This window comes from Natrix helvetica, assembly GCF_964273705.1.
Source record: "Natrix helvetica genome assembly, chromosome: Z".
Classification (NCBI taxonomy): Eukaryota; Metazoa; Chordata; class Lepidosauria; order Squamata; family Natricidae; genus Natrix; species Natrix helvetica.
Genome location: NC_138554.1, coordinates 21,446,611 through 21,464,203, shown reverse-complemented (window position 1 = coordinate 21,464,203; position 17,593 = coordinate 21,446,611). Strand labels below are relative to the sequence as shown.

The 17,593-nt window shown below is 47.1% G+C and overlaps 1 protein-coding gene across 1 annotated transcript in view; it reads right to left on the bottom strand.

Annotated features, from left to right (window-relative positions):
- Positions 1-12,023: 12,023 nt before the first annotated feature.
- TAOK2 (TAO kinase 2) overlaps positions 12,024-17,593 on the bottom strand; it is a 55,686-nt gene continuing 50,116 nt past the window's right edge. The window contains exon 20 of the mRNA XM_081932407.1: positions 12,024-16,495. Within this exon, the coding sequence (XP_081788533.1) occupies positions 15,989-16,495 (507 nt within the window). The 3' untranslated portion in view covers positions 12,024-15,988. The remainder of the gene's footprint in view (positions 16,496-17,593) is intronic.

Sequence of the window (17,593 nt, the reverse complement as noted above, 5' to 3'; positions counted from 1 at the left end):
TGATTCTATCTCTCTGTTTATGCAGCCTAGAACTGTGTTGGCTTTTTTGGCAGCTGCTGCACACTGCTGGCTCATATTTAAATGGTTGTCTACTAGGATTCCAAGATCCCTCTCACGGTTACTACTCTTGAGCAAGGTACCATGTGTATTGTACCTGTCCATTTTGTTTTCCCATTTATCCTCTCTTCCAAATAATTAATGAAGATTTTAAAGAGTACTGGGCCTAAAACAGAGCCTTGGGGTACTCCACTGCATACTTCCCTCCATGTAGATGCAGTTCCATTGAGGACTACACGTTGAGTGCGGTTGGTCAGCCAGTTATGAATTCATCTGGTGGTGATGGTGTCCAACCCACATTTTTCTACTTTATCTAGTAGTAGGTTATGGTTTACTTTATCAAATGCCTTACTGAAGTCCAAGTAAACTATATCAACGGCATTCCTCTGGTCACTAATTTTGCCACTTTGTCAAAGAATGCAATAAGATTAGTCTGGCATGATCTGTTTTTGACAAACCCATGTTGGCTTTTGGTTATTACTTTGTTGGCTTCTAAGTGTTTGCTGATTCATTGCTTGATTATCTTTTCTCGCCTCCTGAGCTCCTGAGTGAACTATGGAGTGCCCGACCGGGTAAAGGACTGCAACCGGCCCTATGACATCAGAGGGGGCTGAGAGTTGATAGCCCGACCACCCTGGCTCGTTTTGGGCCAGTTTTGGCCTTCCAGGGTGGTCGGTGAAGATCGGAGGGCAGGAAGGAGTGGAAGATCGTAAGCGGGAATCGGCTGGGAAGAAGCCTGTGAACATGGCGATGGCGCAGTGCGGCTGCGCGGGCGGCGCTGACGCCGGCAAATTTAAAAAAGCCCGAAAAGCCGAAAAACAAAAAGGGAAGGAACGAGAACCACCGGAGAGCCCCCAGAGAGCCACCGGATGCACCGGAGGCACCGGAGGGTCACTACCAGCATCGGGGGCACAGGGAGGAACAAGGAAGGAACAACGGAGCGCCGGAGAGCGCCGGAGAGGCACCAAAGACATCGGTGAGGCACTGGAAATAATGGCTGGGGATGACTTGGAGCCTTGAGGCCACTGGAGATCTTGACTTGGGGCTATGGACAGGCTTGAGCAGCCTGAGCAGGCACTTGGGGCTATGGACAGGCCTGAGCAGCTGCCCAGCCTAAAACAATCGGGCCAAGAAGCCCCCCCCCATTAAGGAATTTATATTCACCTGGGACCATTTGAACCATCTTTCTCCCATTTACCATCTTCGCCTCTCTCCACCATTTGCAACACTTGAATACCTCCCATTCCCCCCCCCCCTTCCTCTGAAGTTACCATCTAGACATTATTTACCATCTACTTACCATCTATTACTTACCATCTTCCTCTAAAGTTACCATCTAGACATTATTTACCATCTAGACTTTAAGACTCTTGGTCCTTCATTGAGACCCTAGCCCTGCCGGCTATTACCTATTAACTTTGTTTTATCAGCACCTTACCCTACTGGGACTTTTAGTATTCAACAATTTACTCGAGGTTAGACCTGCTCCACCTGCGAGAAGCCCCTCTCTCGCAGGTATGGCCCCTGGCTCTTTCAAGGGCCAGCCTTGATGACGGGTTTGTGAACCCTGAGAGGTGGAAGAAAAGGAAGCTGAGGGGCTTTTTATCAAAATGTTTTATTGTGTTTTTAGGGGGTTCTAGGAAGGGGAGGGGGGATAACCAGGCCAGGAGGGAAGCCAACGCCAGACGAACAGGTGAGTCTACGAAGGAAGTGAGCGGGGTGAGGGGGGAGAGGGAACAAGTTATTCCAGTAGAGGGTTGTTTTATTACAACGGTCGCGGGGAGGGGGGGATGCGAGGACAAGAAAAGATCGCAAGGTCGGTTGGGAGACCGTGGCTGCTGGCTACTCCCGGTCGTTTGTACCAACCCCCGCAGCCTAGGTGGTCGGGAACTACAGAGCCAGGGCCTGAGGCTGATGCTCTGCAATGCAAGGTCCGTGACCAACAAGGCCCCCCTCATTAACGAGTTGATCTCGGAGGGGGAGCTGGACCTTGCAGGGATAACGGAGACCTGGTTGGGTCACGAGGGTGGTTTACCCCTCGTGGAAATATGCCCACCGGGTTTCCGTGCATTCCATCAGCCTCGGGCCCTGGGTAAGGGTGGTGGGGTGGCGGTAGTTATACGGGATTGTCTAGAGCCGAGGGAGTTCACTGTTCCTCAGATACCCGGGTGTGAGTCGCTGGGTATGAAATGGGGCCCAGGGAGGCAGTGGGGTCTGCTGATTGTATACTTGGCTCCTCGCTATACGTCAGCGGCCCTGCCCGAGCTCCTTGAGCTGGTCTCGGAGACGGCGGTTGAGATACCCAAACTTCTGGTTATGGGGGATTTCAACCTGCCGTCGACGGGAGCAACGTCCGAGGTGGCTCGGGAGTTCATGGCTTCCATGACAGCCATGGGCCTGACCCAACTAATTCAGGGCCCCACACACGAAGGCGGCCACACACTGGACCTTGTCTTTGTATCTGAGCAGTGGACGAGTGATCTGGGAATAGGGGATTTAGAGATTACGCCCCTGTCATGGTCAGATCACTCATGTCTCCGGCTGGACTTCCCTGGCGCTACCCTCCACCGCGAGGAGGCAGAGCCAGTTTGTTCAAGCTGGTACCGCCCCAAGCACTTGATGGATAGGTTCCAGACGGAGCTTGGGCCTTTACCTGTAGCCCTGACCCACGCTCGGTTGGAGGACCTAGTCGACGCCTGGAATAGGGCGACGGCGGGGGCCTTGGATCGGGTTGCGCCTCTGCGACCTCTCCTACGGCAGCGACCCACCCGGGCTCCCTGGTATACCGAGGAGCTTAGGGTGATGAAGCGCCATAGGAGACGTCTAGAGAGCAGGTGGAGGTCCTCACGCGCCGAATCTGACCGAACACAGGTAAGAGCCTATTTACGGACCTACCTTGTGGCATTGAGAACGGCCAAACGTAGACATTGTGCCGCTCTCATTGCGTCTGCGGATAACCGCCCTGCCGCCCTGTTTAGGGTGACCCGCTCTCTCCTGTCGCAGGAGACGCGGGAGGCACCCTTGCAGGGAAGAGCAGAGGAGTTTGGGGAATATCTGCAGGACAAAGTCGCTCAGATCCGGAGCAGATGCCCCCCCCCCAGTGGACCAGACGAGCCGTCTTCAGTGAGTCTTGTGAGCCCACTCTGGGAGGAGTTTGACTCTGTTGCCCCCGAGGATTTAGACGGGTTGTGTGGACGGCTGCGACCCACCACATGTTCAATGGACCCGTGCCCCTCCTGGTTGGTACTGGCATCCTGGGAGGTGACGCGAGGCTGGCTTCTGGGCCTGGTGAATGCCTCATTGAGCGAGGGTTCCTTACCGACTGCCTTGAAAGAGGCGGTGGTGAGGCCCCTGCTCAAGAGGCCTTCACTTGACCCAACGGAGCTAGCTAATTACCGTCCAGTCTCCAACCTCCCCTTTTTAGCGAAGGTTGTTGAGAATGTGGTGGCGCAGCAATTTCCACGTCGCCTCGATGAATCCGTATATCTAGACCCACGCCAGTCCGGCTTCCGACCCAGGCACAGCACTGAGACAGCCTTGGTCGCGTTGGTGGATGATCTCTGGAGGGCCAGAGATAGAGGTTGCTCCTCTATCCTGGTCCTATTAGACCTCTCAGCGGCTTTTGATACCATCGACCATGGTATCCTACTGCGCCGGCTGGAGGGGATGGGAGTCGGAGGCACCGTTTTACGGTGGTTCGGCTCCTACCTCTCCGTCCGGATGCAATATGTGTTGACTGGGGGGCAGAGGTCGACCCCGAGGCCACTCTCTTGTGGGGTGCCGCAGGGGTCGGTCCTCTCGCCCCTTTTGTTCAACGCATATGTGAAGCCGCTGGGTGAGATCATCCGTGGTTTTGGGGTTGAGTACCATCTGTACGCTGATGATACTCAGTTGTACATCTCAACCCCAAGCCACCCCAAAGAGGCTGTCGAAGTGATGTCCCGGTGTTTGGAAGCCGTCGGGGTCTGGATGGGGGACAACAGACTCAAACTCAACCCCTCCAAGACTGAGTGGCTGTGGCTACCGGCACCTCGGTTCAGCCAGCTGATTCCATCACTGGCCATAGGGGGCGAACAATTGCCCCCTGTGGAACGGGCGCACAATTTGGGCGTCCTCCTAGATGCCCGGCTGTCAATGGATGATCATGTGGCAGCCGTGGCAAGGGGGGCGTTCCACCAGGTTCGCCTGGTGCGCCAATTGCGCCCCCTTCTGGACCGTGATGCCCTACGCACAGTCACTCATGCACTGGTGACGTCTCGCCTGGACTACTGTAACGCTCTCTACATGGGGCTTCCCTTGGGATGCGCCCGGAGACTGCAGCTAGTCCAGAACGCAGCCGCGCGGGTAGTCATGGGGAGTACCAGGTACTCCCACGTAACACCGCTCCTGCGCGAGCTGCACTGGCTGCCTGTGGTCTTTCGGGTGCGTTTCAAGGTTCTGATCACCATCTTTAAAGCGCTCCATGGCATAGGGCCTAGTTACCTGCGGGATCGCATCCTCCCACATACATCCCTGCGGCCAATTCGCTCTCACAGGTGCCGTCCTTCTCCTGGTGCCGTCCACGAGGCAATGCCAACGGGTGACACCGAGGAGTAGGGCCTTCTCTGTGATGGGCCCAACCCTCTGGAATGACCTCCCCCCCGACATTAGAACCACTACTGACCTCCGCTCCTTCCGACAGAAACTGAAGACACACCTGTTCCGACTGGCTGGTCTGGCATAATTTATAACGTCTACCTCCTGGCATACACATTCTTACTGGTTTTTAGAGGGATAGTGTTTTAAATTTAACCTGATATGACATTGGGATTTTAAACTTTTGTATCGATTTATTTATTTAGCTGTACAGTTTGGCATATTTTATCCTCCTCTCATACATGTACTTATGTAGTTATTACTATGTTTTAATCTGTTGTATTTTGATACGGACTGTACACCGCCCCGAGTCCCTTTCGGGAGAGGGGGCGGTATATAAACGCTAATAAATAATAATAATAATAATAATAATAATAATAATAATAATAATAATAATAATAATAATAATAATAATAATAATAATAATAATGATAATAATAATAATAATAATTTTCCAGAATCTTCCCTGGTATTGAGGTCAGGCTGATAGGTCTATAGTTTCCTGGATCTGTTTTTTCCCCTTTTTCCACATGCAACCAAATCCTACTCTTCATGAAACTTGGACTGCAGAAGTTTTCAAGTCTGCATGGATGTGTTTTACTTACCACCTTGCTGACACAACAGGATCTAAAGAACTGGAGATCAGGAAACCCTCTCTGAAGACCATCATCTGCAATGTCTGGTCTGGAAAAAGAAGATTAAACCAGGCTGGAAATGGTAGACCAGAGATTTGTCTTCATAAGCGACCCTGACCCCAGCTCTTTCCACAAAGTCACTTACGGGCAACTGCATTCAGAAGCTGGACTAGGTTCCTGTCGTGCTTGGAATCCCGGCTTGCATTTGAGAACGGGGTGTAAGAGAACTGGGTGGCAAGAAGAGATGCATTTAGAACAATGTCCCTCAATCTTGGCAACTTTAAGATGAACGTACTTCAAATCCCAGAATTCCCCAGTCACTAAGGCTGCCTGGGGAATTCTAGGAGTTGGAGTCTGTTCCCCTTAAAGTCGCTGAAGTTGAGAAACCTTGATTTAGAAGGACTTGAATTTCTTGACAATGAGTGGGGGCTATTAAGTAGTAGGTAGAGTGGTACTCCTCCAGAGTAAGAGGAAGTAGCAATGGTGGGCAGTTGCTTACCATTTTCTGTCCGTCGGATGATAGTGCAAAATTCAGAGTATGGCATGGGGGGCTGTGAGAGTATCTGGAAGAGTCCCTGAAAGTCAGGGGGGCTCAAGAACCCCAAAAGTCGCTCAGCCAGGCCTTTTGCTGCCATGTAGCTCAGACGGGCTTGGGTCAGTGCGTGCTCTGCATGGAAACAAGCTAGCTGAAAAAAAGTGGGGAGACAGATCAGCTTGGAGCCCTATGCTTTCCTATGGAAGACTATTCCTGTATACAGGTAGTCCTTGACTTACAATAATTCATTTAGTGACTGTTCAAAGTTAAAATGGCACTGAAAAAAGTAACTTATGACCATTTTTCACACTTATGACTGTTGTAACATCCCCATGGTCAAGTGATTTACATTCAGATGCTTGACAATGGACTCACATTTATGACGGTTGCAGTGTCTCGGAGGACATGTGATCTTCTGATAAGCAAACTCAAAAAGGAAATCAGATTCACTTAACAATCGTGTTACTGCTGCAATGATTCACAAGGAAAGTCGTAAAATGGGACAAAACTCGCTTAACAAATTTCTCACATAACAAAAAATATTTGGGGCGCAGTTGTGGTCGTAAGTCGAGAACTACCTATATACAGGTAGTCCTCAACTTACAACATTCGTTTCGTGATAGTTTATATTTGTGACGGTTGCAGAGTCCTGGGGTCACGTGATCGCCTTCTGTCAAGCCAAGTCAACAGGGAAGTCAGATTCACTCAACAACCATGTTATTAACTTAAATGCCGCGATTCACTTACTAACTGTGGCAAGAAAGATCATAAAATGAGGTGAAACTCACTTAACAACCACCTTGCTTACCAACAGAAATTTAGGCTCAATTGTGATCGTATGTCGAGGACTACCTGAAATTGGTTTATTGTTAATTCTTTCACGTTTTCACTTTCCCTCATACTGCTTTTCACATATGGACATTTATACAGGTAGTCCTTGACGTACAACTGTAATGGAGCCTGCCCATCAAGGTCGTAAATCACGATGGTCAAAAAACAAGTCGGTCACATGACTGAACCAATTAAATGTCCTTTTCTGCAGCAGTTTTTAAGCAAAACACTGTGGTTGCTAAGCGAACCAGGAATTTGCTATGACCATTGTAAAACCAACCACGTGACCCTGGGCCTCTGCAAAGGACTGTAAATATGGCTGCGTTGCCAAGCGACCAAAGTTTGGTCATGTGACTGAAGGGGTGGGGTGACTGTTGGAACGTCAGATCCATCTGGCAAATAGCCCCAAGGTAGGTTCATTGTGACTTTGAATGGTTTCTAAGCAACTGGTCGTAAGTCAAGGACTTGCCTGTACCCTAGTCTCTTATGCTGCGCAGAATTATTTTCTTATTTCAGTATTACTGTTTTTATGAAATAGGTTTCAGGATAAAAGAATTGGACATAAGCTTTGGCTTATGAATAAATGATTTTTATTCCTTTTGGACTGCTACGATTGGAAGGGTAAAACAGGTAATTCTACTTACAACAATTTGCTTAGTGACCGTTCAAAGCTTACAACAACACTGAAAAATGTTAACTTATGACCTTTTTCACACTTAATGACGGTTGCAGCATCCCCATGATCATGTGATCAAAATTCAGATGCTTGGCAACTGGTTCATAGTTATGACGGTTGCAGTGTCCGGGGCTCATGTGATTCCCCTTTGCAGCCTTCTGACAAGCAGAGTCAATGGGGAAGCCAGATTCACTTAACAATCGGGTTACTCACTTATCAACTTCAGTGATTCGCTTAACAAATGTCACCAGAATAGTTACAAATTGGGACAAAACTCATTTAACAAATGTCTCAACAACAGAAATTTTGGGCTCAATTGAGATCATAAGTCGAATACTATCCCTAAACCGTTATGGTTTTAAACTTGTTTTATGATGGGCCATGACTAAAAAAATAACCTTTGGATAGTTTTTCATTAAAAGTAGTTCTCGACTTACAACAGTTTGGATAGTGACCGTTCAAAGTTATACCGTCAGTGAAAAAAGTGACAGGTCACCATTTTCCACACTTAAACCATTGCAGCATCCCCATGGTCGTGTGATTTACATTTGGATGCTTGACAACTGACTCACATTAATGACGGTTGCAGTGTCTTGGGGTCACGTGATCATGTTTTTGAAACCTGACAAGCAAAGTCAATGGGGAAGCGAGATTCGCTTAACAACTGTTTTACTAATTTAACAACTGCAGGGATCCGCTTAACCTATGTGGTGAGAAAAGTTGTAAAAATGGGGCAAAACTCACTGAATACATTTCTCACTTAGCTACCACATAAATTTTGGGCTTAGTTGTGGTCATAAGACAAGGACTACCTGCACAAGAGAGAGAGAATTCCTCACTTGCACAGACTCCCTCTTTTGGGCCGGGCTGAAAAGTCAACTGGAAATACCTGGGCAGATTTCTGGGCTTCCACAGAGACCTGGACCATTTGGGCAGTTCCAGCCACGGTGTTGACAAGCAGCTCAGCCATGGTTTCGGAGATTCTGGGGGCGAAACCTCCTGGAAGACTTTTATCAGATTGAGGGGGGCTGTTCATCTCCAAATCGGAGCACTTTTCCATGTTGGATCTTTAAAAAAAGGATTTGGGTGGGATGGGGGTGGGGGAGAGAAGATAAATAATAGATGGATCTTGAAGGCTGGATAAAAGCTTAATGGAGGCTGTAAGGGAAAACCTTTCTTCTCCAGGGCTGTCAAAGGAAAACTTTTGAGACAAAAACAAGGCCTCCTCTCAGCAGAATGAATGAACCGGCCATGCCATTATAGCAATAGCACTTACACTTACATACTGCTTCACATCCTTCTCTAAACCATTTACAGAGTCAGCCTCTTGCCCAAAACAATCTGGCTCCTCATTTTACCAACCTTGGAAGGATGGAAAGCTGAGTCAACCTTGAGCCGATGAGGATCAAACTGTTGGCAGTCAGCAGAATTTGCCTGTGATACTGCATTCTAGCCACTGCGCTGCCACGGCTCTTATAATGTTATATTTTTGAGGCATTCCCTTTGAAAAAGCCTCTCTTCCTCCCTAACACCCTTTAGTCTGAAGTCTAAAGAGACTGAAACTGGGTTTAACTATAGTTTACAGTTCTCCCCACTAGCACTGCTGCAGAGAATCAGCATTGGGATTTCTATGCTCTCTGCATCAATCTTATATCCTGCATTAAGGAGCAGCTGTTTGGCCATAGAAATGAGTCATGCAACAAAACATCAGCAAGAATGACTTTGCTCCTTTGAACTGAATGGAGATGATAGGGTCTCTGAGCATAAGCCAAGGGCCTCTGAACTATGAGGTGCTTCCAAAAGTAGGTTCCCCCCCTCATCTTTTAATAATGAAGGGACGCAAGAGATCCTGACCAGTTCATTCTATGGAAGAAATAAAGTTGAATTCTGCTAAGGGCTGTTTAATGGTGCTAGCCCCAATTCTGTTCTTGTCACACTTCAAAAATGATTTTTGATTTTTTTTTTAAACTAGGTATTTTATAGCTTTTAAAATGTAGCTATCTTTGTTGTTATCAGTTGCGAAGCCATGTCCGACCCATCATGACCCCATGGACAACATTCCTCCAGGCCTTCCCATCCTCTACCAGCCTCTGGAGTCCATTTAAGCTCACGCCTACTGCTTTGGTGACTCCATCCAGCCCAGTGGTGAAATTAAAAACTTTTTACTACCGGTTCTGTGGGCGTGGCTTGGTGGGCGTGGCAGGGGAAGGATATTGCAAAATCCCCATTCCCTCCCCACTCCTGTGGGGAGCATATTGCAAAATCTCTATTCCCTCCCCACTCTGGGGCGTGCCAGAGGTGGTATTTGCCGGTTCTCTGAACTACCCAAAATTTCCGCTACCAGTTCTCCAGAATCTGTCAGAACCTGCTGGATTTCACCCCTGATCCAGTCACCTCATTCTCTATCGTTCCCTTCTTCTTTTGCCCTCAATCCTTCCCGCCTTAGGCTCTTCTCCAGTGAGTCCTTCCTTCTCATTAGGTGGCCAAAGTTTTTGAGTTTCATCTTCAGGATCTGGTAGTAGCTATCTAATCTTTGGCAAATGTTTCCATTTCTTGTTGACTGATAATTTTACTTGTTGTTTGTTTTTTGTCCCTCTGCCCCACCTCCAATATTTTAAAATATTGCCAGCTAGAAGAAAAATAGATTGTCCTTAGCACTGCCCTAAACCAGAAATGAAGTACTGTAAAATTAGTTTGCTGAATCTTCCAGATCTACTTCTAAAACAAGTTCCTAGTCCTCGCAGCACCAGAAAACTCTGATACCTCCAGACAATGGAGCCAGGAAGTTAGCAAAACCTGATATACATACATGCTTTGTTATTACTGTGAGAATTTTATCTTGAACTCTTGATCACACTGTATTCTTCTGCTTTCAATCTATTTTGTTTCATTTTATGACTTCTGTATTGCTAACCACCCAGAGTAATTTTGTTGAAATGGGTGGCCCTACAAATTCTTGAAACAAATAAATGGAAAAGCAATCCTACAGAACACTTAGAAACTGAGGTCAGAAAGCCCAAGGTAGTTTACTAAAAATTAATTAAAAATCAATCACTTGCGCCCACCTTTGGATTATTTGTTCCATGGAGGAAGAAAATAATTATTAGCAGATTGGATAAGTAATATTACATTGTAAATTGGCTGCTTGCTTTTGTGGTGCTTTTAGATAAAAGGAAAGTGGGCAAATGAGGGTAACTAGTGAGGGTGAAAGCCTTCCTAGGGGCTTCTGTAAAATATAGCAAAAAAGAAAAAGTCAGCATGATGGTGTGACTGACACTCCCATCTATTTTTTAAATCTGCCTTGCACACTTTGATCACACCCCTGGCTGCTACAGAAAGATCTTTGAACCACTGCCACAGAAGAGCACAAGCTGGCTGAACTCCATGCTTTGTTTACCTTTTGGAAATCTTGCAGCTTGGATCCCGATTTGAGGATTAATTGTAGAGCTGTGATTTTCTGCTGTCCAGGAGGGGAAGGTAGCTGCTAAATCCTCCCCTTTATCCTGAAGTGACAGTCAGAACACAACCATGCAAACACAAGGTCAGCACACCGTGCCTGAAATTCAGATTCCCAAGATGGATTACAAGCACCAATCGGACCTGTTTTTCTGCAATTTATGACATAAGATACAGCATTTTCAAACAACTGGTATTTTTCTCAAGGCCCCAACAGAACAGAAAGTCAGGACTTTGGCCATGCCCAGATGCTTGGCTGCAAAGGGAGAGGCAAATATCTGCGTTTGGGAAATGTGTGAAGTCACCTATCTTGGATGTAGACACAATCCCTCTTTCCCACTCAAACCATCACTCTTTTCCTCCTCAGGTACCCCAGTGTGGGAGGTAGAATGAAACCAAGCTGTGTCTCCTGTTGCTCGCCAAACTGCCGGGATGCTGTTACTATGGGAATGCTTCCAGAATCCAGTTGCTAGGTTACGGAATTCCTTATAAAGCAAGAGGACTGAACTTTTGCAAACTGCCACACAGGACAGATCTGCAGAGGCGCAGCAGTGCCACGATGCTGGCTGCGAGTCAGAAAACATACTTCAGAAAGGAAAGGAACAAGCTTATGCTTCCAAGTTAGGACAGAAATCTTTTAGGGCTGAGAGCCGTACAAGGAAGGGCAGTTGAAATGTGCTGCCGTTAAGATTTCGGAGTACCAGTAGTAGAGAATATTTGTAATTCATGGATGAAATGTGGATTCCTTGGAGCCAAGGATGGTATTCACTTACTTTCCCTACCGGCTTGCAAATGTCAGTGGGCGTCTTCCAGGGATGCGATTTGGCTTAAAAACATGCCTAAGTTGGACGGCATGTAGCCAGGGCCCACCCGCAATTTCCACAACCAGTTTGAGTGCACCGGTCCGAACCGGCTATATACCACCTCTGCTTGGAGCTCTCTGAGTTTGGGTCTTTTCTTGCAAACGTTTCATCACCCAGCTAGGTAACATCATCAGTGCTAGAAAGGTTTGAGAGCAAACCCCACTCCCTCCTAGCATTCATGCTGTTATCTAGTTGGGTGATGACGCAAGATGACAGCCAAGCTCAGAGAGCACCAAGCAACCCACAGATATCTGAGCTTTAGCATTTTGTCATGAAAAAAATTGCTTTAACCCTGGAGTTCTTCACCCCTCCCCAAGAAAAAAGACAAGGCACTGTTCTTTTTTTTAAATATTCAACATTTTTATTAAAAGATTTCTCACCCTGCCCAAAGCCTCTCCCATTGGTAGCCTTCTAGAGAGCAACCAACTCTTCTACCTTTGTGTTCTCCTTTCATGTTTGCTCTCCTGTGTAAGATTCAAGCTTCCCCACCCCTCCCCGTTCTTTTTTTTTAAAAAGTGTTTTATTTTCTAATACATTCCATAGGACACATATGTCTAAGTTTCCCCGCAACATTTTTCTTCATATATAAAAAAAGACATACATACACACACTCACATTAGTTTTTAATCACCCACACAGAGGAGACAGGAAAAGAAAAAGGGGTTGGGCGGGGCAGCACAAACAAACAAACAAAAACAAAAATAAAAAACAGGAAGAGGAAAACTGTACATGGGGAAAGTTATGGCACCAAAAACAGAAAAAAAGATTATTAATTTTTTTTTTTTTAGAAACATAAGGATTATTATAATACATCAAGCCCCTCCAGCCGTATCCCTCCCTGTAACCCCATTTCTCAGTCCCAGGCAGGTAGGAGAAAGAAATCACTAAATGAACGTCTTGAAGTCATCAAAGATCCCCTCCTTCTCCTCCTCCTCTTCCCTCCCACCCTCCCCTCTTAAACAAAGGGGGCCTGATTCAAGTAGAAAATGGACTTGCCAAATCTGGGAGAGGGTCCCGGGGAAAAATCCACCAGACAAGTTGACAGTGGAGGCAAACTTTGGGCCCAAGGATTGTGTTGGGGGGAAGGAGCACTATGGAGATTTGGAAAAAAAAGAGGGTGGGGGATTTGAGAATTGTTTGGTTAGAGCAGTGTTTCTCAAACTTGGCAACTTTAAGTCCTGTGGACTTCAACTCCCAGAATCCCCCAGCCAGCATAGCTGGCTGGGGAATTCTGGGAGTTGAAGTCCACAGGACTTAAAGTCGCCAAGTTTGAGAAACACTGGGTTAGAGGGACAGAGGGGAGATGTGCTTTGGCTGCCTTGCACGGGGTGGGGTGAGCAAAACCTCATTAGTGTGATTCTTTAAGAAGAGGAAGAGACGGACTGTTTGGCCCTTCCAAAGAATCTTCTATTCTGCCATCACAGATTTGGGCTCTTCTCGTTTTTGCACGTGAGATACCTTACAAATACCTTCCAACAACTGCTCTGAATGCTTTTTAGAAGCCCATCCTCCCTGTTTAATAGGACGTGTCCCTTTCTAGAGTGCCAGCGTCATTTCTCTTCCACCCCCATTTCAAAAGGTTGAAAAACTTGAAAAAAGTGGTTTTCTGCCAAGTGGGCAGTTTTTCTTCTCTTGCACCTAGTTAATCTGAGCCTTATTTACACAAACAGCAAACAGGGAGCTGGTGAAATCCTTACATCTGCTCACTTTAATAACTGGTCGGAGTCAACCTAGTGTAGATGCCCCCCTCCCAACAGTGAAAATACTTTGTAAAGCATACAAAACTAGTGTCTCAGAAGTTCTATCTCGGAGGCCACCTGGCATCTAGTCTTCCAATGGGCATTTTAACTTCCTCAGAATTCTCCCACTTGCAATTTAAAAGAGGAGAATTCGCCACAAGCTTTCCCATAACACCTGCTGTCACCGGATAGGACCCTGGCATTCTTCTCTGATGGATGGAACTGCTAGAAGAAAAGGTCTTTCTCCTTGGGCAGACACCAGTGTCGCCCACCGTACACTACTGTTTAAAATTCGAACACTTCATTGTTATGCTTCATTTTTCAGGAAATGCAAAGGCCTCCTTCCTACACGTCTTGCCAATCCTGATGCCCTCTAGAGAGGCTGAGCTAGAATTCTCTTTAGCCATCCGGGCTGGGGGTGATGGAAGTTGCAGTCCAACTTATCTGGGGAACATCAGGTTGGTGAAGGCTATTGTTAACAGTTTCTAGATTTTAGTGGGGGAGGGGACAGGAAGAGGGAATGAATCCCAAGCAACCCTCACTGCCAGATTAACTTGCTCTCATGAAAGAAACTGGGTTTTAGATCTCTTAATTCCTATCAAATGCACACCCTTTCACGATATGGATTTCAGACTTTCTTTTGGATGGAGCACCAAGGAAGTTCAGGCAAATCCGCAAAATAAAGAAAGATAAGACGATTTTGAAAACCTTTAGGTCAGCTGATGGGACCACTTCAGTCTCATCCTGATTGTTCTCAGGTTAATTAATCTGCCTGCCTTTCAGCGGAAAGGGAGGCCCTGTTTCTTAAGCCCAAAGTAGAGATAGCTGGCCTTCAGCATCATTTATTAGGTCAAGTGGTCTCTGATCTCAAACCCTGGATAGACAGCCTTGAGGTTTGATCACACTGGGCTATTCTGTAACTTACAGAATGGATGTATGGCTTGAGAAGGAGAAGGTGTAGGAAGAAATGAGATGACAATGGCACTGTGTACAATCTGAGCCAACCAAGGAAAGTACTTGATGACTCAGCTGGCTCCCTGAACTCTGCAATCCAAATCTCTTACGTGCAAATAGGAACCCAGGCCTGCAGATTGGAAGAGGCTAACATGAGCAATGGAAGGTGCCAAGGCTGTGATAGGTGACAAATATGGAAAAGGCAAAAAGGCTTGAAAATTATAAGGTGGGCAAACTGCATCTAAAGCAACTCGGAGGAGGTAATTTCATATAAAGGTTAGTTGCATAAGCACTAAGCTAAATCTCTTCCAGAGATCTAGATTGTGATCAGGAAACTAAATGTGCTATATGTGCGTGTTTGGGGAGAGCTCCAGTCCAAAGCCTCTTGTTACAAGAATCGTTGGATGCTTCTTCCATAAGAGAGAGGAGAGCTAGGGAAGAAAGACAATGTTTATAAGCTTAAGGGATGATCATTAAGATGATCCCCCGACTACGGTGGGCTTAGGGCCACATCTCAAAACAGACATTGGGGTTGTGGATGGAGGGCACTGATTAATATCTACATTCGGATCATGATCGGGATGAAAAGAGTTGAAAACCCATTTATTCTCCCCATCATGCGGGACCAGCATGATGCCAAGACAGTCTCCAGAGCTGGAGTAGGCCCCTGATTGAGAAAGAGAAGGCAATGCAGATTTTAGAGCCCAGAGTAGCCTGTCCTATACATTTCCCTCTCCCATCCTTGGGGTAGAGTAAGTTAAGGAAGGTACACAGAAAGCAGATTAAATTCTGTCATCTCCTCCCATCTTGTGAATTTGGGCAGGAACAAAAGCCAGCGCCTACGCCCAGGATGCAAAGTTCTTCACTGTCACTCTGAAAATTTCTAAGCATGCAGGTTAGCCCCACCATCAATGCAAATCCAGGATTCTCTCCAGTTCAAAGGCCCGTCCGCTCCTCTCACTAGCCAAGCTGACTTCAAGGAACCCCTGGCCTTGGGAGAGGGAGAAGCAGGGTTTCTGGCTGCAGCAGCTCCAATTACACCCACAAACAAGCCACAGTGCACAATTAAAAAAAATTCTAGATTTGTTGTATTGTGGGAGTGTTTTTCTTTTCTCCCCCCCCCCCCCTCTTCTCAAGAGAAGAGATTATTCAGCCACACCCTGAAGAGATAATATTTATCTCCATTGCTGGAACACTATTCTTGGTCTGTCTTCATCTACAGATTGTGGCGACGCTGGGAGAGCAAGTGGCAGCCGTCAGGGACACAAGAATAGGCTGCCAACATGATGTTCGCAGCTTCGATGTCTCTATCCATTTGGCGGGGGATAGGAAACCACGGTCTGAGGAGGCACCAGCTATGCGCCAGAGGACGAGAATGCAACCTTCCATCTCACAGTCCAACCTTCTCCTGGTGATTGACAACTCAAAGGCTACTGATGATGACCGAGAGCCTTCCACTGTGGTCCAGTTTCACAGCTTCTCCCATTTTTTGTTTTTTGTTTTAACTTATCGACCCCCGGATAACATGCCCCGCCTCCCTCCCTTTTTTTCACCAGCCAATCTCCCATTTGCCTCCAGCCAAGTCTCCCTGTTCTCTACCAATCGCTTCACGAGTAGGAAAAATGTGACCCGTTGAGGATGTGAGAAGTGACGCTGGCTGAACGGCTGATGCCCTGGTCCGACTGGCCGCCAGAAGCTGTGCGCCGCAGTGGTTGGGGGCTGTTTCTCAGCATGACCACATTGGAGCGGCCACCAGGAGCCGAGGAGGAGGAGGAAGAGGAGGAGGGAGATGAGGAAGGGGGATGAAGCCAGGCTGAAGGGGGTGGGGCAAGCATGGGAGGCTGCCTCCATGCGTGAGGAGCACCAGCCGTATTCTGAACCCCGTGGCTCCAATGGGAGCCACTGCGGGGAACTGGGCGGGAGGGCCAGGGCTGAGGAGGGGCCGTGTAGCCTTGGTTGAAGGCTTCAGCTGGAATGCCTGTGAGCGCCATATTGCTGAATCCCAGGCGCATACTTTCAGAGTCGAAGGCTTCGATCTCCCGGGCCTGGCGCTCCAAGAGGCTGCGGATGCGATCGGAGCGTTCATTCTGCAAGGCCAACATCTCCTCTTCGATCTGGGGAAGGAAAGATGAAAAAAATGCATTGTGACTTCAAGTGCAAGAATCCAAACACACTTGGCTTGGATACCAGAGAAGCAGCCCTTTTGTTTCACTTGGTAGCCAACAAGGATACGCTACAGACAGTCTTCAATTTACAACCATTCCTTTAGTGACCATTATAGCACGTCTGACAAGGGACGTGTAGACTCAGTGGCTAAGACACTGAGCTTGTTGATCAGATAGGTTAGCAGTTCGAATCCTCAGTGTCGCATAACGGAGTGAACTCCCACTACTTGTCCCAGCTTCTGCCAACCTAGCAGTTCAAAAGGACATAAAATGCAAGTACAAAAATAGAAACCACCTTTGGAGGGAAGGTAACAGCGTTCTGTGGGCCTTCGGCATTTAGTAATGCTGGCCACATGACCATGGAGACATCCTCGGACAGTGCTGGCTCTTTGGCTTTGAAACGGAGATGAGCACCGCCCACTAGAGTCAGGAACAGCTAGCACATATATGCAAGGGGAACCTTTACTTTACAGCAGATCTGAAAAAAGTGACCTATGATTGGTTTTTACACTTAACGACCGTTGCAGCATCCCCATAGTCATGTGATCAAAATTTGGGCACTTGGCAACTGGCTTTTTATTTATGACAGTTGCACTGTCCTGGAGTCATATAATCACCATTTGTAACCTTCCGAGCCGGCTTCCAACAAAGCTATTGGGAGAAGCAGGGTTTGCTTAATAGCAGTAGCAATAGCACTTAGACTTATATACCGCTTTACAGGCCTCTCTAAGTGGTTTACAGAGTCAGCATGTTGCCCCCAACAATTTGGGTCCTCATTTTACCCACCTCGGAAGAATGGAAGGCTGAATCAACTTTGAGTCTGGTGAGATTCGACCTGCCAAATTGCAGGCAGCTGGCAGTCAGCAGAAATAGTTTGCAGTACTGCACTCTAACCACTGCACCAACGTGGCTCACATGACTGCATTTCACTTAACAACTGCAACAATTCACTTAATAACTGTGGGGGAAAAATTCGTAAAATGGGGCAAAACTCACTTAAATCTGCTTTGCTTAGCAACAAAAATTTTGGCCTTGATTGTTGTAAGT